Below are 22580 nucleotides of genomic sequence, written 5' to 3' on the forward strand. Positions count from 1 at the left end.
CATCTTATAGGAATGCGAGTTGAAACATTCTTCTTGGATCATTATCCCATTTATCTCGTTTATATTTTTGTATTCTTATCTCATTAATTTGGGTAGTAGCAAAAAATAATTGTTAATTAAATATTTTTAAAGATATTTTTAATATATTTTTATTATAAAAAAATAGCTCATATTTAATATCAGTATCTTTTGGATATTTTAATCTTTTTTTTTTTTCTTCATATCTGCAAGCCATAGGTAATAAAAATATCAATTTTTATCACTTAAGTTAAAAATAACTGATAAATAAATATTTTTAAAGATATTTTCAATATAACAGTTATTACTCTTTAAAATTTTATGTCTATTGTATAAAATAGATGTATCAATTATTTTTTTACTGTGTTTTTTAATTTATTTTAATACTACTAACTAAATTTCTTATTTTTTTTAATTAACGAACATAACAAAAAAAATATCAACCAGGATATAAATTTAATTACAAAAATACATACAAAGTAACTAAAAATTGTACTCTAATTTTATCCAATTTTTTTATTTTTCTTTATTTGTATATTTTTTCTTTAAAAGAATGAAAAATAAAAATAAAATTATAAAATTTAATTTAATAAATAAGTAATTTTAAAATCAATTAAAAAATTATATAATATAATATTTATATTTTATAATATTTTAAATTAAAAAAAATAAAAAATCTCAAATAATATATATTAAAAATTAAATTACAAAGATATAATATTTATCATCCACATTCTCTCTCATTCTACAATGTCACATTACTGAATCAGACCCCAAGCTAGTAGTAACATATTAGTATTCTTTGTTGCGATTAATTTAACATAAATTAAAATAAAACTCACAGTGGAGTTTTGGTCTTCATTATTACTAGCTTAAAAAAGACATTTCGTGAACCGTTCGAAAATTAAAATAAAATATTATTTATAATAGTTAAGGATAAAAATATTGAGAAGAGAGATAATATCAAATAAAATTATTTTTTTTATAATAGTTAAAGATTATTTTATTAGCGCACAGGGCATCTGTGCAGCACGTAAGTGGTAAGTACTTTTTGTTGTTGTTGGTATTGATATAAAATTATGTCCATTAGAAGTGATCCCATGTTTCATATCCCAAGATCAAATAAGATTTTAATATTAAATAATTTGATTAAGAAATATAAATTAGTTATTATTTATGTTCATCGTTGTTGGTTACATGGTATGTATTAGTGCATGTTTTATTTTATATAATTTTTTTATTCAACAAAAAGTACGATAATAACTATTATTTTTTTTAAAAAAAAATATTAGGAACATTTTCTCTAAGATGCTCTTCTATAGATTGAAACTTATCAATATTACAAATTTTCCTCACATCTCAAATGATTTAGGGATAATATTCATCCAAAGTTGTAATTTTAAATAAATTTTAGTTGATAATCAAAATAATATTAAAAATAATGTTATTAGTATCTTTTTTTAAAATATTATTATTATCATTATTATTATTACAGAATATTTTTTCATATACAAACTTTATACTCTATACATTACCATATTTTATAATAATAAAAATAATAAAATAATAGAATATTTGTTATGGCTATTATTTAAAATATTTTCACATGCATAAATGAAATGACAATTACTATAACGGAATAACAGTTATGGTTTACAATAATAATCCTAATAATAATATATTATTTCATACTTATTATAATATAATATTATATTATGTCTATACTTAAAAATATTAAATTTTAATTATATAGTCATATATATAAATGTTGAAATTAATTTTATTTAATTGTAATTTAAATCTCATCATCATGCATAATGTGAAATAATTTTATATTATTAATGCATAACTTATTTTGTTTATAATTTTAACTACTCGTATATTATGCACTAAAACATTATTATTGTTATACACATTTGAATTCTATCACAATTTTTTAATGTTTAGAAATGCATTTTGAAGTATAAAATATTAATATTACTTAAGTAAATAGTTAGTAATGAACTTATTATACAAAGTTTGCTTATTAATAATTTTGTCAACTAATATTTTCATTAAATGGTCAGTAATGAGCAGGTTTGCTTATTGGTCCTCGCAGTATTAGAAAAAGTGTTTTCTATCATAACAAAACGACGACAGTTCCTTAAGGAACTGTTTTTAGTATGTAAGACATGTCAATTTTGTAAATATGAAATCTTCCAAATTATCTTTTCACAACAGTTTCATGAAAATTGTTTTAGACTATCTTTCTAAAATAGTTTTGTAAAAAATGTCATATAATATTTTTCACTTTTTTAAATATTTCGTTCCTCCTCCACTCTCTCGTGCTTCTCTATCTTTGATTCCCCCTCTAGGGTTTGTCGCATCGTTGGTGAACATGAACTCCCTCTTCACGATCGCCGTCTTCGTGGGCCTCTCCCTCACCATCCTGGGCCAATGCAACCTCGAGAACCGCTCTTTCTGCGACACCGATGTCGACATACCCAAGAAGGTCATCGTCTTAGAAGTGGTATTGTTTAGCTTCTTCCTCTTCTCATCGCTGGTGGCACAGGGGCTGAAGCTGACGCTGAATCTGCTCCACAGCAAGGACGTCGACAAGGCCTTCCAGGCCCACATCAACCTCAAGGCCCTAAGGCTTGCATGGTGGGCTCCGCCATTGGCTCCGTCATGGGCTGCCTCTTTTCTCTCCATGGCGCTGAATTAAACTCTTATTTTTTTATACATATGATGAATGTATTGCTGAATTAGTTTGTTGTTGAACTTGAACAACCATTTTAGGACTTACATTTACAAATTTACTTTTTGACAGGGAGGACTTCCTATGTATGTTTCCACGCGTGGTTTGTATTGTATGAAGCCCCCTACGATTATTGTGCCAATTTCAGTAAAGGAGGATGCAGAGAAGCTTTTTGAGATTCACAGGAAAATGGTTCAATCAGAACTTAAGCACAACCTGATTGGCTTGGATGTAGGTAATTACACAGTTAAACTTTGTGTCTTTCTGCTCATGTGCCCTTTTGTTTCTAATTCATGCATTACACAGTTAAACTTTGTGTCGGTTGATTTGGAGGTGTCATTGATGATGTTGCTCACTATTTCAAGGATGCTTATGACAGTATGATTGATAGCCTTTTCCTGTGAAGCTGGCCATCCAACTACAGTTTTAACATGTGGTGCTATATATGCTTTTTCTTGTTACAGAGTCTTACAAATGATGAATTTGTTGAAAGTATGAAGAAGAAGGGCACATCTGTGTTCCAGGAATAGGGCACAGGTAGTGTGTATTATGTGTTCATTTACTAATTTACAACTGTTTTGTTTTTGTTGTTGTTTCTTTAAAAATCTAAAATGTATGAAACTTGGTTTTGTTCTGTAAATTAGAATCAAGAATAGGGATAACAAAGATAAGAGAGTCGAGCTGCTACAAAATACATGGAGTATGCTGTTGAAGTTGAAAACTACACCCACAGTGGTACCACAAGCACAGTTAAAATGTTTTTGCAGCAGAAATCAAATCCCAGAAAAATATAACACAAGATTTCCTAATAATGCTTGACTGTTACATTGAGTTTAAGTGTAGCCCTAAGATTAGCAATATCCATAAACACCGTTTCCATAATCCCGTACCCCTTCACAAACCTGAAATACCCCGTTCCAGACACAACCCCAAATTCCCGTTCTTTCACTGTGAAGATATCAGATCCCTGAATTTCCAAGCTGCTTCCTTTGAATTCCCCGTCGGTGAAGATCACGGAGAAAACCATGTACAGGCCTTTGCCATCAAGCTGCGAATTTACGTACATGCCCTGGGCCCTACCAATGAGCGCTGAGTCATCGCTGGGTCCCACTGTTACTGGGTCGTCTACGATTGCCACGGTGCCGAAGTGCAGGATGTTGGAGGCGGGTCCACTTTTTCCGGCAACCGTGGCGGCGGTGGAGTGTTCGCCGGTGAAGTGGTCGTGGACGTAGAATACGAGGTTGGTTTGGTTTGGTTGGAGCCTGGGGAAGGTGTAGGCCACATAGAGGATGGTCAAGGTGAAGATGAAGAAGAAGATGTTGGATGTGAGGTTCAGCGGAGTGCCCATGACCCTGTTTTTCTAACTGGCGTTAACTTAATTGTGGTCGATCATGATGCTTGTGTTGTGTGTTGATTAATCAAGACTCCTACTGGTTATTAATTTAATTGTGGCTGGTCAAGATGCTTGTGTGTTGATTAACCGAGATTCCAAGTGGAAAATGACAAACGAAGTTTATTAGTTGAGATTCCAACTGCATATAAGCATTTGACTTGCATTGATATTTTGAGGTGCCACATTGAAAAATAATCTGTTATTTTAATGGTTTATATGTTTATTTTGAAAGAAAAACGTTTCAGAGATACTTTAATATATATCTCCTATGTAGGGTGTAAGCATGTCCAATTTAATTTAAGTGGATTGCTTTTAGTTGAATGAATTTAATTAAAACTAAATTGAAGATAAATTTGAAAATTTAGATCACTAAAATTTAAGTTAACTCACATACAATTAAATAATTAACATATAAATTCTAAATTAAGTATATTTTATTCTCAAATGTAATATATTATTTTAGATTTTATCTTTTTTTATTTATTTTAAGGTAATATATTGTCTACTTAATGATATTGTTAGTATATATTTATGGGGTTTTTTTATTTATCTAGTACTGTATAAATATTGATTTTAAGAATATTCTTATTGTTTTATAAAAAAAATACTTAACTATTTTTTATTTTGAGGATTTTTTTTTTCAAGACTTAAAGAGATGATAGTTTTTTCAAGGTTAAATTCGATAACTAATCCAATTAAAATTTGGATTGGGTTGGCAAATAAAAGAAGGTAAATACAAACCAATCTAACTCAATTAGGTCTAGTTGGATTAGATTGAAAAATAGATAAAACTTAATCAACTCGAGTCACTTATACCCCTAGTCCTATACTTGGAGAAAAAGAAAATGAAAAAAAATATATATAGATATAATAAGATTTGGGATTAAGTAAATTTTTAGTTTATAAACTTTTTTGAAATTTGATTTTTAGTCTTTAAACAAAAGTTTAACCGGTCAAGACTCCTCAACTTTTTTTCATTCTAAAAATCAAATTTCAAAATAGTTGATGGACTTTGTCCGGTCAAACTTTTGTTTAAAAATTGGAAATTAAATTTTAAAAAAAATTAAGGACTAAAAACTTACTCTTTTGTGGGGGTGTTAAAATGAATAGTGATTCATGTATATTACTCTTTTGAAAACAAAGGTTAACTATTAAGGTGTAAGATGGATAAAAAGAGAGAGATCTTATATTTTTTTAGGATTTATATTTTTTACACTCTACTTTAATTTAAAATTTTATCTTTTATTTTTATCCTATAAATCAAATATGCCTTTATGGTTTAGTTGCTAAACAACAATTATCATAATAGTGAAGTCTTTAATCGATGTTTCCCTCGTATGGTGGACGAAGAAACATTGATGCCCTGTATAAGTTGACATTCATGATATCAATTTCAATTTGGTTTCACTTTTGATTTTAATTTAACTAAAATTAATTTATTTACACAATTGATTATATTTAATAATTGAAAATATTAGATGGAGGAATGTGTAGATGAACATTTATCACTTTATACATTGTCATGTTATCTTTTTTTGGTTAAGTAAGAAATATTCATTAGTTTTATTGATAATTAACTTTTTGCCAAAAAATTTGATCACCTTTAATAAAATATTTCCTTCCAATTATATTTTTTCATTTAAAAACTCAAGTTCAAAATCTTATATAAGAAAACTGAGTCTAAAACTATTCAAACCAACAACTTATTAATCATTATTATCTAAGATCACATTAAGTTATAATCTTTGTAAATATGATCAATGTTACTTTTTTTTCCTTCAAAATTTTAAAATTAATTAAAGTGTTGGTAACGGGTATAAGTATGAACATTTATGTGTCCAACAAGAAAGACACCAATATTAAAGGTATTACTATCCATGTAATTTTGAGTTCGAATATGAGAATTATTTAAAAATGCAAAATATATAAATCAATACTATAATATCATATTCATATCTTATTTACTGCCATTGTTATATATATTCACCACTATCAAATAAATAATACGCACGTGATAGACGGTGTGTGCGCCTGTACGTGTGACTTTTATTATTATTTTTTAATTGATTTGTGTGTGTTTGCTTTCTTTTTTTAAAAAAATTGATTGATTTTAGTATGAAAGGAGTTACATAGAAGAACATGGTAGAAAATGATTGCATGATCAGATATTTTAAGGATTTCTATTTTCTTTTTATTAACAAAAACTAAAGAAAAATCAACGAATTTAGATGAAATTATAAAATAGTTAATAATTTATGAATAATTTTTATGTGGATCTTATTTTGGCTTCTCTGATATATTTGTTCAAGTTACACCACTGATCATAGACTATGCATTTTTTGTCTTTTACGTGTGACTTCGTTTCGGATTGCTTTACTGTTGAATTGAGAAACATTATGCTTATGAATAGCTCGTTGATGATGGAAATGAGATTAGTAGTGACTTTATCGTTGGGAACAATGTTTCGAGCGATGCATCCCTCTAAGACTATCTTTATACAAAATATATATATATAAAAAAAGAAAATAAAAGAAGAGAGAGATTGAGACAATTCTTTTTGTCTCTTGATTGTGGGTAACAAAGGAAAAAAAAAAGGTGAGCAAAAAAGTGGTTTCCTAAAATAGAATTTGGCTGTTTTAAAGTGAAAAAAAATGGACTTTAAAAATGTTTTTTATTTTTATTTTATCACAATTTTCAATAATTACTTTTTTTAACCAATAATTGTAAATACACTTTATTCTCTAGAGTGCATCGCCTCATATTAGAGGAACTAAATCCCCTAAAACAAGCTCTCAAGGTGAATAAGTTGAATGTGAGGGATTAAATTAGAAGTATATTTAAAAAATGTATTGAAAAAAAAAAGAAAAAAATATATTTATTAATTAGGAAAAATGTAATTATCGTTTGTCCAGATGTTTTGAGATGAGATAGGCCATCATGTGATTTGGGTTATAAGCCCAAATCAAAACAATAATAAAAAAATTTTGAAAAATTATAATACTAAATTTTGAATATTTTTTTTTTGACAGGTTGAATCTTGAATAGTTGTTAAAAGACCAAAATGTATTCTTCACATTATTTATGTCTACTGTTTAGACAAGCTGTTAATATTCGTAATTATTATTTTTTACAACCATCACCTTCAATTATAAAAGGTTAAAGTTATTTTCATTTAACATTATTGCCTATACGTAGAATTTTATTCTTATTTCCCTTGTTTATTACCATCAAATGCGTGGCCGTGAATGAATTCTTATGTAATTGTTTTAGCTTAATTCAACTTGAACAAAATTACATCCCATAAAGAATACCTTTAATTTCTACAAAATAATAAATAATTCTATTTAAATTACCCCAAATATTAAAGTTATAATTTTATTTTGACTCGTATTTTTTTTTCATTTATTAATCGTTCTGATATATCTATGTTCGTAAAATCACGAACACGACCACAGTTGCCAATCACGAACCCACACGTATGACTAAAATCTGCTTCATGGATGAAGGCCTCAGCCACATAAGCCATGCGGTTACGTGGATAATTTTAGTCCACTGACACATAACATGTACAATTTCTGAACTGCCCTTCCACCTGAAATCATACATTAATGAATGATGAACTCATCAACAAAGCAAAATGTTTAACGAGTCCAATAGAGGGTCATAAAAGTAATTCTACATGCTCTTCTTCTTCAGCATTCAACAGTTGGTTTGCACGTAAAGAACAGGAAACAGTTTAGTCCGGTAACCAGAAATGAACGCCCTCCCTTCCTCTTCCTCTTCCACCTTCACTTTCTTAACTCAGTCCAAAAACCCCAACTACCACTTCAAGTTCACACACAAAGTACCCATTTTACCCCTACACTCGCCTTCTCCATGTTGCTCCCTGAGTGACTCGTCCTCCTCGTCGACCACGGTGCTGGACAAAAATGCCCTTTCACCCGAACAGAATTCTCGCATTGCAGGTTCGCCAGAAGACTCGAGCTCCAAGGAAAACCTCGTGGTTCGCCGGCCGGTGACGGATTTTTCCGGCGAAGACTCCGGCAAGGAGGAGGAGGAGGAGGAAGAAGAAGAAGATGACCCGAAGGCTTCGGTGATCGACGAGGGGCTCGCGAGATTCGCGAAGAAGATGCCGATGTTTGAGCCGGAGAGGATGGAATCCAAAGAGAGGCCACTCGCAATTAATTTGGACTTGGCGTTATACAGGGCGAAGCTTTTGGCTAGAAGAACATTTCAGTATGATGAAGCAGAGTCACTACTTAAAAAGGTGTGGTGTGGTGTTTTGTTTTTTAGTTCTTAATTTGTTTTCTAGAAATATTGCCAAATTTTGCTTGGGTTACTTTCTGATGGTGGATTTTCTTGTTTTGTTTGGAATGTGAATGAAAGTGTATAAGCTTTTGGCCTGAAGATGGTCGACCTTACGTGGTACTTGGAAAGATTTTGAGCAAGCAATCCAAAACAAGTGAAGCCAGAGAGATATACGAGAAGGGTTGCCAGGCTACTCAGGGTGAAAATGCCTACATTTGGCAGGTTAGTGTTCAAATGTGTTTTTGCTTGTCATGATCACGCTTCATATTGACATTGATATGTTTGGATTCCTTCAAAAGTACATTTATGCAAACTTTATCAGGATTGAAACCAAATTTCAATAGAAAGCAACATCAAGATTGCTTTTTCTAACTTAAGTTTGCAAACTCTAATTCAAACATACACTTATTAGTTTATAGGTTGGAACTAACTCATGGATTACTGGAGAGACAATACATACATGCAGTTTCTTACATGCTTTTCATTTTCTTTTTCAATTCGTGTAATAAAGGTTTACACGAAGAGAGAGTTGCTATGGTAACCAAAAAAAATCTAACGGTTTTGGTACAGTTATTTTTTGGGCTAATAGTTGACTAAATTTGGGCACGCCAAGGTGGAGAGAGAGGGAGAGAGTTTCTCAATAACAGTACCAAAACGCTTACATAGAGTTTCTCTTACATTAAAGGTCAGCCTAGACTGTCAAAGAAACACTAATTCTGATTGGAAAACGGTGTAAAAAATATTTATAGAACTGCATCTAAATTTTGTCCTTACTAGAAAACTTGAATTGTAACGTCCTTCCCTATGCATACGTTTGTAGAGAGTTTAGAGACTACTAGAGAGAGTGTTTAAGGTTTAGAATTCTGGACATAATTCATGGCATCTAAATTGAACTGGATTTGGATCAAGGTAATTTTCCTGTTTAGTAACAGAACTTATTTCTCTACACCATTATTATGAACACGAAGCTGGTTCGAATCCGGCAGGTCCAACCAAATCATTAGGAATCCTTTACAATCAGAGATGATTGAGAAAGATTCTCTGAGAAGATAGAGAGAACAGGAAATAGAAAGTGGTAGAACAGAGAGAAAGTAGGTTCTGTATTACTGACAACAAGATCTACAATGGGTTTACAAAGGAGCCCTCTCCTTTCATACAAGGATGATTCCTTGTCAAACAATGTAAACTACACAATACCCCTAACCACCCTTGAAAAGGCTTATTCATCCTTCCTCTCTCTAACTGTCCTAACTGCTCTAACATTATTAACTGTCTTAACAATATTCTGTTAAGACTCCCTCCTATCTACAATTAACAGTTCTGTTATTGGGCATTTTGGGCCTTTTGGCCTTTCTTCCTCCTATAGAACACTAAAAAAGGCTTTGGGTCAATCTGTGGCTGACTTTGATCCTCTTTCCTAACATAACCTGATCATTCAACCCTAGCAAAATCATGGCTGGGTCCCATTTTGTCCTCTTTAGGGATGTGGTTTAGTGAGAGTGTCCGCTACAATTGCAGGAGAGCAGTGGCATACCTGTAGACTCTCATCAACGTACACCTTAGAGTTTAGACAACCAGTCAACAGTTAAAGATGCGAGCTTGCTGCTGTATACCTTGTATATTTAGTACCTCTGGTACTCACAATTTAAATATTTTCCTGGTTTGGTCTTGGTTTAGACAGCTGGAGAAAGGCTTTGTACAGCCCTACAACTATTGGTCTAGCAATTTATCAACAGCATTTTTTGAATAGGGTAGCAGTGCAGGGTTATTGTATTCCCTTTTGATTGGCACCTGTTTCGTAGGACCTATGGTTCTGCTAGCTTGCTGCTGTATACCTTGTATATTTAGTACCTCTGGTACTCACAATTATTAATACAAATTATAATTTTGCTGACCAAAAAAAAAAACAGTTAAAGATGCGAGTGATGCATGTTGTCTCTGACCTTATCTATATTTAGTAGCTGTGTACTTGTGTTAAGTTTTTTACTTAGTTGATAATAAACTTCCGGCATCAAATTCCTCCTTTTATTAAAAGTGCTCCTACATCTTATTGAAAATCGCAGTTAAGCTTAGACATGACTATAATTTACTGGCATGGCATGCATATGGCCTTTGAGGCATGTACTGGACCTGGCATAGATAACTTCCGGCTGCTAAAATAGCATTAGGAATGAGAGTGATTGTTTCTAATACTCTGATATGTTGAATTTTAACCTGCATTCTATTGAAGTTAACAAGCACAAGTTCTCTTTGAACAGTGCTGGGCTGTTCTAGAAATGCAAATAGGAAATATCAGGAGAGCAAAAGAGTTGTTTGATGCTGCCACGGTTGCTGATAAGAGGCATGTTGCTGCTTGGCATGGATGGGCAAATCTAGAATTAAAGCAAGGAAATCTAAAGAAGGCAAGGATTCTACTTGGTAAAGGTCTTCAATATTGTGGACAGAATGAGTACATATACCAAACACTTGCACGGCTTGAAGCTAGAGCAAATAGATATCAGCAGGCTCGATACTTATTCAATCAGGCCACTAAGTGTAATCCTAATAGTTGTGCTAGTTGGCTTGTAAGTCATGATTATCTGAGGGATATCGTTTCTGAATTAAAATTTATGTAATTCTTGTTATCTTATCAAATCATATTCATTCTTTCTAAAATAGAGTTGGGCACAAATGGAGGTGGAACAGGAAAACTACCATGCTGCTAGGAAATTGTTTGAGGTTGAATTTAACACTACTAGTTCCATCCTTTTTTTTTCTTCTGTTTCTTCTTCTTGGTGAAACTTGGCAGACTATATATACTCATTAGGAGTTTAGGACATTTTTCTTTGCCATTTGCTTTTACTAGTTTTTGTTAATGCATGACTTATGTGTGTTTTACTTCTCGTAATTTACAGAAAGCAGTACAGGCTAGTCCTAAAAATAGGTATGCTTGGCATGTATGGGGTGTTTTTGAAGCTAACATGGGCAACATTGACATGGGAAGAAAACTTTTGAAGATAGGACATAATCTAAATCCAAGGGATGCTGTTCTACTTCAATCTCTTGCTTTATTAGAATACCAATACTCAACTGCAAACGTTGCTCGGGTTTTGTTCAGGAGAGCATCTGAATTGAATCCAAGGCACCAACCTGTTTGGTTTGTAAGAAATTTCTTCTCTTGGATCTTATCTGTCTTAAATATCATTATCCAAATTTTTATTCCTTTTTGTATGATCTGCTGTGAGGTAAGCTTGACATGATGATGAATTTGTGTCTCTCCACATCTACCTTACACTATTCATGATGTAGTTCTGACTTGCAGGAAGTAAGATATTTTAGAAAGACAATAAAGGAACAGAATAGCCACTTCTATTTGATTTTTATTCATGTCATATATTTATCTGGTTCTGAATCCTAATTAATGTTTCAAAGAATATAGTATACTAATTGAACATACAAGATAATTTATTTTTGATTTAAAACACCATGTTGCATGGATCACAATTTTTATTTTATTGCATAATTTTGATTCCCATCTATGCATTTTTTCTTTTTGGTATATAACTATGTGAATAAGAGAATGACTGACCAGAAAATTTTGGGGACATGTAGGCTTGGGGTTGGATGGAATGGAAGGAACGGAACTTGAATAAAGCCAGAAAATTATACCAAAAAACTTTATCGATTGATCAAAACAGTGAAACTGCTGCCAGATGTCTCCAGGTGACATGCATGCATATGATAAATGTTGTGACAACTTGATCCCTTACATAGCTTAATATTCACTTATTGTAACAACTTTCTCCTAATGCAGGCTTGGGGTGTTCTGGAGCATAGGGTTGGCAATCTTTCAGCTGCTCGTAGATTATTTAAATCATCGTTGAATATAAATTCTCAGAGTTACGTGACATGGATGACTTGGGCATCCATGGAGGAAGATCAAGGAAATTCTGTTCGTGCTGAAGAGATTCGTAACCTCTATTTCCAACAGGTAACTGTCATAAATTGGAGAGATTATTACATGATCTGGGTGGTCCCAATTTCCACATGACAAATAATTGAGTTTTATTTATTCTTTCTTAAATTGAAAAAATGATTACGTATCACATAGATATTAGTTAAGACCATGGACAGAGAGCCATCTGGACTATGTAATAATTTCTCCATAACTTGCCATTTATCAATTTGTTTTAATGATTAATGAGTTGAGATTTGTGAAAATATCCTTATGTGCTGCTAATATATGAAATTTTATTTGTTGCATGCTACAGCGGACCGAAGTTGTAGATGACGCTTCATGGGTTATGGGATTCCTAGGTATTTTTGACCCGGCCATTGATAGTTTAAAGAGAATCCTCAAGCTGAACCCAAATTCGTACAACATGCCACTGGATTCTTTGAGGAACATTGCGGGAACAAATAAAAACAGAGTTGATTCTTCTAGTGACGATGAGGATGATGATGATGCAAATGGGAAAAATGACTTCGATTTGGATGCTTTCATTAAGCAAAAGCTAACCTTAGATTTGTCCAATCTAGAAATTCAGTTGGAAACACCAAAATTTTATTCTGTGAAGAGAAGTAAGTCTCCTAGAAGGATATGGCGACGATCAATTAATGGAATTGCCGAAGTGCAAGTCACACAGTAATGTAGTTTAGGGTGGGATCTTGAGCTTTATACATGTTGGTGTCTTGTAAAAATTGTTTTGAATAGTATGACCGTGGCATGAGAGGTGTAATTACCTTGTGTTGAACACGGCATTATAAGAAATATTTTTTAATGAAAAGAAAATATACTAAATTGCTGACAACATTGCTTTTGAGTCTGAGGAAAAAGGTTTCTCTTCCGAAGTTTGCAAGGAATGGTTTATTCACTTTTGGATTTATAGGTTACGATTTATGAATTATGATGCATATTAAATTAAATCAATGGTGGATATTCGTTTTACTCACAGACTTTAATTAGAGATAGTGTCACTTGAGAATAGTGTTATCCTTTCTTCAAGATCCATCTGGTTCGATTGTGTATCCAAGAATGTAATGAGAGCTATGCAGTTCACTGGCACAAAGAAGAAGAAAAAGAATGAAGGAGCAATGCAGTTCCAGTGTTGCTGATAAGCATTCGGTTCCTATTCTGATGAAAAGGCACTTAAGACGTACAAGATTCAGCAAGAAAAGGGACGAAAAAAAATGTTAATGATATTGATCCGTGAAGTTTAAACCTGCCAAAAGTAATAAAATCTCGAACTTTGATTGAGATTGATGCCTCGATTAAAATTTGCAGGTTAGTTTGATAGTGTTATTGTGGGATAATTGATCGGAGAATAAGATAAGAGACTCGCATTGAAGAAAATCAGTTTGATTTTATGAAAAATAGGTTAATTATGAAGCAAATGCCACAAAGATTGACATGGAAATACATTGGATAGAATAAAAAGACGCGGATCTAAGTACTGTACAAAAAAAGTCACGCGATCGGTGCTAAGAGTTGTTTATAAAAAAAAAGTTGCTAAAAAAGTATTGTAAAAGAAAAAAAAGGTTATATTATCTATATTTGGTTTGTATCATAATATTTCCCAATCGGCCGAAAACTAATTCCTTTCAATATACAGATATCACCAAAATGAGTTATGTTTTTAAACATATACTAATATCTATATTTGATCAATTGAATATCTTTGTGAAGAAGAGGTCACAACTTGTGTGAGAATACATAGGAAGGTCTTTTCGACTTTCATATAGTTAGCAGAGGATCAACTTTTGGCCCCCATCTTCTAAACATAATCTCTTTTTTGTATGTATATATTTTGAACTTAATCCTTTTTATATATGTATATATTTTAAACTTAATCTTCGATACGTTTATTGAACACATTAAGAATTGGTCCCACGATGAATGCATGTTGTATATAAATAATATGGTCCTAATTCAAAAGTTGAAGAAAAAAAAATGTGGGAAGTTACGTACAGATGTGGAGACAATATTTGGAAGCACGTGACTTTTGTTTACAAAGGTGAAAATTGAAGATCCTGTACTATTTTTTTTGACAGAGAGATCCTGTACTATTGAAGTTACATAGTTTAAGTATTTTGGTTTTATCATGCAAAGTGAAAGCAAAATAAAGGATGTAAATCATAGAATTCAAACAAAGATAAAATGAATAAGTGTTTCATAGAAGAAGTACCAAATTTACTGCACAGCCAATCATGCAAAGTGATAGGAAAATAAAGGATGTAAATCATAGAAAGATAAAATACTCCTAAAAAAAGATAAAATAAATGAGGGTTTTATAGAAAAAGTATCAAATTTACTGCACAGCCATAAGGGTTGCAGTGTTGTACAGGATTGAATGGTAGGCGGTAATGAAACATCTAGAAAATAAGATAAATGTGAGCCGCGGAGGACGCCAGACGACAGTAGAATCTATAAACAGCCGCATAATTTTAATGCTCAAGTTAGTAAACGTAGGAGAAATGTAAAAGTTGGACTGAGCAGCTGCACTCTTTACAAGGTAAAATTTATTATATCAACTAGTTTGTTACAACTAATCTAAAATTTATTATATCAAATTTGTCTTTTAAAAAAACTAAAAATATATTACATATCATTAGTAATGTTATCATCTTCTCATCACCATTAACACTTGATTTATAATTGTCACCATTATCGTTATAACATTTTATTTTTAAGAATTAGTTTATCCGTTGTTATTATATGTGTTAAATGATGTTATCATTAGATGATTTGTTTTATATTTATAATTATGTTAGCTTGTAGCTATTAAAAATAATATTTATAAATATAGAATAGCTTAAGTCTTAGTGACACATGTATGAAATAAGTAATCTTATAATTACTAATATATGTTATAAGAATCATAAGTTGCAGAACTCAATTAGAGCTAAAATGATCAATTAAAAAGAACAATTCTTATCTCCTAAAATGATTTAGGTTCTAAAATAATCATATTGAAAAATTTGTACAATCTCAATAATCTTTAAAAATTATTCTTGTATCCCTTGTAGACTTTTGAATTAAATTTCAAGAACCCCAAATGTTGCTATAACTATTTCTATTGTTTGTGCTATTAGTTTTATCCTCTAAATTTATTGCTATGGCTACTCCTAATGTTGTTATAACTATTTCTATTGTTTGTCCTGTTAGTTTTATCCTCTAAATTAATTGCTATGGCTACTCCTATCTAAATTTATTTATAACCACACCGCTATATCCTACTCTTTTTATTGTGTTACACTTATATCAATATTATTCTATTCATTTTACTATTCCTAAATTATTAAACCAGTTCAATTTTATCTTATTTAACAATCCTTATGTCTCCATGACGAGAAAACACCACTTAAATGTGTATTTCTTTTATATGGAAAAAAGAACCTTGTAACTCTACAGGTTCTAGAAACTCAAACTGCCACTTTAATTCCCTTTTAACTTGGTAAATATCATCCTTTTCTCTCCAACGGCCTGCATCATGCAATGCTGATCAAGAACAGTTAAATCACTGTCACCATCATTCTTCCTTGTTTCTTCACAATACAGCCAATCACACACACAGTACTCTTTCCAATTTCATTTCTTGTCCTTTGTTTAGGCCAAGCCACAGTCATGGGTTCTCTAATCACTTAGGTGTGCTTTTCTCTTACTCATAACTTCATTCTTTTTCCATTTTTTTATTCAATTCCCCAAATAATTGTGTTTTTCCCTTTTGCATGTAAAGAGTGGTTCTGGCCTCACCTCCCAAATCTCAAGTGCAAAACCTCTTCAAGACTCTTAGCACATTCTAGTTTCTAATTCTAATTGGTAAATCCAAATTTCTTATTTGAAATATAATTCTCTCTGTGCTCTTTAGTCCAGTTTTCAATTGGTTCTCTGTCGAGTGAAATACGGTGATCGAGGGTTAGAGTTTACGCAAAAGGATGGCAACAAGAGTGTTCTCAGAGATCCTCTAACAAAACCCTTACGTGGGGGGAACAGTGACCGGAGAGAGTTAGGAACTCCCCACTCCTAACATTCTTCGGGGTTTGATGCCGTCGAATCAACATTTGACTCGTAATAGGATAAAAATAAAATTTGGGATTTTAGATTATATTTGTTTGTGTAATTTTGTAATATGATGTTTAATTGGTGTTGTTGAGAGATTTCAAATAATCTCACAAGATTGGAAAACCCCGACTTGACCCATTAGTAAAATTACTTAAAGAGCATGCTATTGGCTTTGATATGTTATGTATGCTTGAGTATTGTGGAATAAATTTTATGAGACTTAATTTAAATCTGACATGGGAAGAAAAAGGGGGTTTAAATACTTTTATTTGGTAGATTATAATAGAATTGAAGTTAGATATATTTTTTATGTGAAATATGCATGTGATGAATTCGATCCCTTAAATTTGTGTGTTGCGTGATTATTGTGAATCTAACAGGGAAGACCAATAAAAGGTGTGATGTTTGTGCATTGTAACCTATCCTTGATGTGTCCTAGGTGAATTTATAATTATCCTTAATATACTTAAAGTTTGCTGAAATTGCATTCTTGTAATTGCCTGTTTATATGTGTGATGCTGAATGCCTTGCTTTGAGTTGTCGATTGAGACATTTTACAGTGTTATGTCTCTACATGTCTAGCTTATGATGCAATTAACGGCATGATATTTCAAGTTTTATGTGATTTCTAGTGAATTTTTGTTTACCATTTGTTCTGTTCCACTCTTCTCTGAACAGGGGTTATAAATCGTGAATACTGTAATTCTATGGATGTGATTGTGGCCGGATCATATTTTTACCTAAAACTAGACATGCTTATGGAACTCTAGAAGTTGGAAGCTTGCCATTAGCATTTTTAGAGAATTTCCCATGAACTCTATAAGATGAGATTGGAGATGGACTAGGATGGTGAGAAAACAGTTCTAAAATAAGGAAAATAGTGTTGTATTTATGGTCTTTGTATTCAAGGTATAATCTTTGGAAAAATCTTATTTGTTTATCCATGTAAGGAGTGAATCTTGGTCAATTTCTAGCCAACACGAGAGGTTTCTATTTTTATGAATTTTCCTCACCTAAACTACTCAAATGAGTTCTCACATAACTTTCAAATTTGTTTTATTTTTTTTGTAAGTTGTGATTTTCACTCTAGTATCTCAATTATCTATGTTCACCTATTATCTAATTTGACAATTACTTTTAGTCATTTTGATAAGGTTTTACAAAGGTTTGTTGGAATTTTAGAGGATCTTTATAAAACATTAATAACCACCCGGATCACATTATATTAGATTATCAAGAAGAATTTTAGGAATACTTGAATCCATAATGATTGATTAAACAAATGCAGCGGAATTTGAATCCGTAGGTGATTTTTGATCTATGTGTTCTTCAATGTTGTAGAGACAACAAATAACCGGCTAACCGCTTAATCAGTGGCTTCATAGTTCTTCCTCAATCAGAACTTCTTTATTCTTCAATAGAAACTTCGTTACTTTTTAGATGTGGAGAAGAGAAATTATGTGTGACGGTTTGATATATTGGGAATCATAGTCTTTTTATTATTTGTTAACCTAATAGAGTTTTCATTATCCCCTAGTGGGCCAACACAGACATCTGTTCATTTAAGTCCATATCATCTAATTATCTAATGAATTCACTTAATTTGATCGTATAAAATAAAGTCCACTAATGATAAATAGCTAGTATAATTATTTTATATTAGTCCACATTATTTATTAGAATAGAAAATTTCAACAAGGTTCTTTATATATTATATAAAAATTATAATATGTATAATTTATATCATACTTGTCATATGTATTCTTACTTTTAGTATTAAAGATAGATTTCAATCTCATATTCTTGCCTCCGACTATTTTCTTATATTTTAATTTAAGTATATAACAATCAACTTTTATATCTCATTGTTAATCTAGAGTAATATGGGTAAAAGAAATAAAGAAGAGTAGAACTCACTTAATTTGATCATATAAAATAAAGTTCACTAATGATAAATAGTTAATATAATTATTTTATAATATTAGACCACATTATTTATTAGAATAGAAAATTTCAGTAAGGTTCTTTATATATTATATAAAAATTACAGTATGTATAATTTATATCAAATTTGTGATATGTATTCTTACTTTTAGTATTAAAGATAGATTTTAGTCTCTTTGAGTATTTTTTTATATCTTAATTTAAGCATACAACCATCAACTTTTATATCTAATTGTTAATTTAGAGTAATATGTAGAGTAATGTGGATAAAAGAAATAAAGAAGAGTAGAAAAGAGATTTTCATCTGTGAAAGTGGGAGGGGTTCATCTCCATGTACTAGTTCATCCAATCCAACTCATCTTAATAAAGAGAAGATAAAAGATTGAAAATTGAATCATGCATCATGACATTTGGACTTAGTGTCCTTACTTGTTTGTGGATCCAGGCTAGGTGTGGATCCTCATAAAGCCATTACACTCATATGATTGGATCTAAGTGATCTCTGCCTCCAGTGGATCCTTGCTTAGTGCTTGATCCCAGCTAGGTGCAAAGTATTTGGCTAAGTGCCAACTATGAAGACTCTATGCCTAATTTCTTGGGCCCGTAACGGCTTAGCGCCATATAAATCCGGATATGCATACACATTGCATTCAATTGAAAGAGAATTACTGTGACACCCTCTACCCCGACATCTATATAAATAAACAAAATATATAAAAATATTGGTAACCAAATTCACACGGGTAAAAGGTTCACATTCACTTCACTATTATCAATTAAAACTTATTGAAACATATTTGGCTCAAAATAAGGCCATCAAAATTTACAGAGATATTTTATTAAATCAGTGAAATAAAATAAAATAGACTAACATCATGCCACTAATATAAAAACTTATGTCCCACTGTCACATTCTATCAGAGCGTTGTGTCTCGACGTCCTTCAGCATAATGTTCCTTAAAGCAATTCACCTAGTCGTCTGCTCCCCCGAACACAAAGTTCAAGATCATCACAGGATCCAAACACAAACAACACACGGGGAGTGAGTTATCACATTCCTAACTAATAGAGAAACAAGACAACTATATATACATATCACTAAATAAAATTTACTTACACGTAATTCACGTAATTCCACCACTTTGTCATTCAAAGTTCACTTTTCATCCATCAATCACACTTTTCAATCATCAATCACATTACACAAAAATCACATTCTCTGATCAAGATATAATAACACATCAATTTCATAATAAACAATTAGCAAGCGCATGAGACAGTTATGCTAAGACTCAAGCCTATATGCAATGTGGTACCATGTCAGTGAAAAACCACCCTGGGGCGCTTAGGAGTACATAACAAGACACACCACATAATGAGTTTGCCAGGTCACTCTCACTAAGTAAGATCATAGGGAGACCAGTCAGGGTCACGATGTTTTGCAAGAATGCTCCAACCATATGGGATCAGCATAGGCTTAAAGGAGCACTCAAACCCGGTGACCCCCAAGGCCTACACTCCGAAGAGTCCGTCAGGGCCTCTCCCTCCTGATTCAGGTCCAACCCCTAAAATCATTTTAACACACAGACACTGCTAGTGAATTATACAATACCCACGACCTCACACTCGTGTCTTAAGCACGTACAACATATTGCGCTACAATTTAACACTGGTTCCTAAATAGGAACCTACACTTTCTCTTTAACACTGGTTCCTAAATAGGAAACCTACACTTTCTCTTTAACACTGCGCATTTACACTTTTCTCAAGATAACACTGGTCGGGTTATTGTACAATTCACAGCTTACAACACAAATAATGTCACATCAAGAGTTAATCACACACTTATTCACAACCAAAACTCATTCACAATTTCACATCTCATAATGTTACAATCCACCATCACATGTTTTCACATATCTCACAATTCAACACCTGTTCTACTTTACACTTTTACTCAATCTCAATAACAATATTATAATCTCAAGGCAACATATCATTCCACAATTCATCACATATTTCATTTATAAGCACTGCTCATGAATTATACAATACCACGACCTCACACTCATGTTTCAAACATGTTTAACACAATTGCGCTACAATTTAACACTGGTTCCTAACTAGGAACCTACACTTTCTCTTTAACACTGCGCATAAACACTGGTCGGGTTATTGTATAATTCATAGCTCACGATATAATTAATGTAACATCAAGTGTTAACACATCCACTTATTCACAATCGAATATCATGTCCACACTTTAACATCTCATAACATTGTCAATGATATTCATAAGGTACAACATACACATGTTCATGAAATTTAACCATAATATTCTCAAACTCCAACACTTAATAATTTTTGGAATCATACTACAACACTCTACAATATTATTTACATAAATTATTAATATAAATAGCTACCTCTATATCTATAAACTGGCATACATCATATTGAATCACAAATTTCAAAGTAAGCTTTCAATGCACAAGAAAAAGAGAAAATACAAAATCAATATCTCTCTCTAAATTTCTCCTTATTTTATTTCATCAATTCATATTAATTAGAAAAAGTACTCAATTTATAGGGTTCATGCTCAACATAATAGCATATCAATTTCACAACAATTGGTCTGTCAAACATATATAATTCACTGTAATAATTATAAGGATAAAATGAAATTGCAAAAACACCCAAAAACTCATTCCAATTGATATCTCTAAGGATCCCTACACATGTTCTCACTATTTCCCAATTGTGAATAACTCATCCCTTACCTCTAAGCGGACTCACGTGTCTTCCGACAACGATAGCGGCATCTATAGCGGTTCCTTGAGATTCCTCAAGTTTTTCCTCCGACTGCTCCGATAGAATTCTCGAACGTCAGAGAGACGGAGAAGAGATTGAAGCCTCCGCTTGTACTGTCTCCATGCGATTCCTTTTTCTCCCACCACGAACATTATCTCGCAAATCTCAACGGTTAGAGTGTGAGAAATTGAATTTCGAGGAACATATCCAAATTTCGTGAAAATCCAACGGTTAACGAAACCGGGATCGTAGTTTTACCGAGACAGTTTTGGGTTTCTGCGGGATAATAAAAAGCTACAATGCGAAGGATTTTACTCTAAGCTCAGACATGATTTTGCAATTCCCAACGGTGAGAATGCTCGAAATTGGGTTGCGAACGTGGTGCTCAAATTTCACGACGATCCAACGGTTAATGAGTCCGAGATCATCTTTTTTCTGAGACAGGTTTTGTGGGCTGCGGGAAAAAGAAAGGGTTTTGAGAGGAGAAGGAGAAAAACGAAAATGAGAGGCAGAGGAGGCTGAGGAGTCTGTCTGAAAAACCTAGCATGTTGCTATTTATAGCTAGGGGCATTTACGACCTATTATTTACTCTATTTATTTATTTTTATTATTTTTACAAAAAAATTCTTAAATTTATTTATGAAAAAATGGGATGTTACAATTACTAACTTGCATACATGCAAACATGGCATACCTTGGGAAATGTGTGACTAACTCTAGATGATTGAAGCTATGAATGCTACTGCAATGTGCTTGAAAATACATGTCTTGTATTTGATGCATATGTTGTCTATACTTAAGATGTTGAAGTTAATCTATATCAAACTATTGTCTTGATTCAGAATATAAGTAAATCCAAAGATCTCGGGCTTTGATTTGTGATATAGGTATAGTATTAGGACTGATTTGTATCGTGATTGTGGTGTGTCTATCCTGCCTGTCTCTATGTGTTACCATAACCTCACTCCTTCTTTCTTTTGTATTGTTTGATTTTTATTACTTGTGGACAATAGGAGAAGTAGACAAAGCGAAGAAGTCATAGTCTAGTCTAGCAGGAGAGTGCTAAAAGCAACTTTTGTGTGTGTGTGTGTGTTAATTTAGGGGGATTAGTCTTGTCGGAATTTGTGATTTTAAGTTCTTTATATGTAACTAATATAAATCTCCATGACCATGTAGTGATGAGACTTTTGAACAATACACCTTAAATTTTGAAGTTGTAAAACTTTGAAGTCTGAAATCATGTGTTTATTAATGCACTAGACATTTTTTTTTGTAAGCCTCTAGTTTTAATCAAAGATTTTTAAATATATTTGTACAACGGGCACTTG

The 22580-nt window shown here is 32.0% G+C and overlaps 3 protein-coding genes and 2 long non-coding RNA genes across 6 annotated transcripts; 3 read left to right on the top strand and 2 right to left on the bottom strand.

Moving 5' to 3' along the window:
* The first annotated feature begins 2326 nt into the window (after window positions 1-2326).
* Window positions 2327-3042, top strand: LOC114419965. The gene is made up of 2 exons (XM_028385795.1): window positions 2327-2661; window positions 2828-3042. The coding sequence occupies exons 1-2, from the start codon at window positions 2396-2398 to the stop codon at window positions 2871-2873; spliced, it is 312 nt and encodes a 103-aa protein (XP_028241596.1). The 5' UTR covers window positions 2327-2395; the 3' UTR covers window positions 2874-3042.
* Window positions 3043-3369: 327 nt separating this feature from the next.
* LOC114419964 (dirigent protein 11-like) lies at window positions 3370-4205 on the bottom strand. The gene has a single exon (XM_028385793.1). It carries the CDS (start codon window positions 4101-4103, stop codon window positions 3561-3563), a length of 543 nt encoding a protein of 180 aa, XP_028241594.1. The 5' UTR covers window positions 4104-4205; the 3' UTR covers window positions 3370-3560.
* Window positions 4206-7757: 3552 nt separating this feature from the next.
* Window positions 7758-13383, top strand: LOC114419966 (protein high chlorophyll fluorescent 107-like). 2 transcript variants are annotated; one of them, XM_028385796.1, is made up of 8 exons: window positions 7758-8415; window positions 8535-8678; window positions 10715-11020; window positions 11115-11174; window positions 11351-11596; window positions 12048-12158; window positions 12250-12426; window positions 12707-13383. In XM_028385796.1, exons 1-8 carry the CDS (start codon window positions 7903-7905, stop codon window positions 13082-13084), a joined length of 1935 nt encoding a protein of 644 aa, XP_028241597.1. In that variant the 5' UTR covers window positions 7758-7902; the 3' UTR covers window positions 13085-13383. The 2 variants fall into 2 exon arrangements, with proteins under 2 accessions (XP_028241597.1, XP_028241598.1); XM_028385797.1 differs by lacking the exons at window positions 10715-11020; window positions 11115-11174 and having other exon boundaries at window positions 12707-13227.
* Window positions 13384-15860: 2477 nt separating this feature from the next.
* On the top strand, window positions 15861-17366 carry LOC114417756. The gene is made up of 3 exons (XR_003667906.1): window positions 15861-16080; window positions 16172-16254; window positions 17176-17366. It is a non-coding gene; the product is annotated as an uncharacterized LOC114417756 (long non-coding RNA).
* Window positions 17367-19175: 1809 nt separating this feature from the next.
* Window positions 19176-21697, bottom strand: LOC114417731. The gene is made up of 2 exons (XR_003667898.1): window positions 21222-21697; window positions 19176-19420 (listed from the first exon to the last, which is right to left on the bottom strand). It is a non-coding gene; the product is annotated as an uncharacterized LOC114417731 (long non-coding RNA).
* Window positions 21698-22580: the final 883 nt, after the last annotated feature.

The sequence above is a fragment of the Glycine soja genome, chromosome 7 (genome assembly GCF_004193775.1).
Source record: "Glycine soja cultivar W05 chromosome 7, ASM419377v2, whole genome shotgun sequence".
NCBI lineage: Eukaryota > Viridiplantae > Streptophyta > Magnoliopsida > Fabales > Fabaceae > Glycine > Glycine soja.

Bases quoted from the DNA above. Each gene is read 5' to 3' on its own strand.
- LOC114419965 (XM_028385795.1), top strand. From the start codon at position 2,396: ATGAACTCCCTCTTCACGATCGCCGTCTTCGTGGGCCTCTCCCTCACC. The intron at 2,662-2,827 runs GTGGGCTCCGCC...ACTTTTTGACAG, and splicing joins AAGGCCCTAAGGCTTGCATG to GGAGGACTTCCTATGTATGT.
- LOC114419964 (XM_028385793.1), bottom strand. From the start codon at position 4,103: ATGGGCACTCCGCTGAACCTCACATCCAACATCTTCTTCTTCATCTTC.
- LOC114419966 (XM_028385796.1), top strand. From the start codon at position 7,903: ATGAACGCCCTCCCTTCCTCTTCCTCTTCCACCTTCACTTTCTTAACT. The intron at 8,416-8,534 runs GTGTGGTGTGGT...TGTGAATGAAAG, and splicing joins CAGAGTCACTACTTAAAAAG to TGTATAAGCTTTTGGCCTGA. The intron at 11,021-11,114 runs GTAAGTCATGAT...TTTCTAAAATAG, and splicing joins ATAGTTGTGCTAGTTGGCTT to AGTTGGGCACAAATGGAGGT.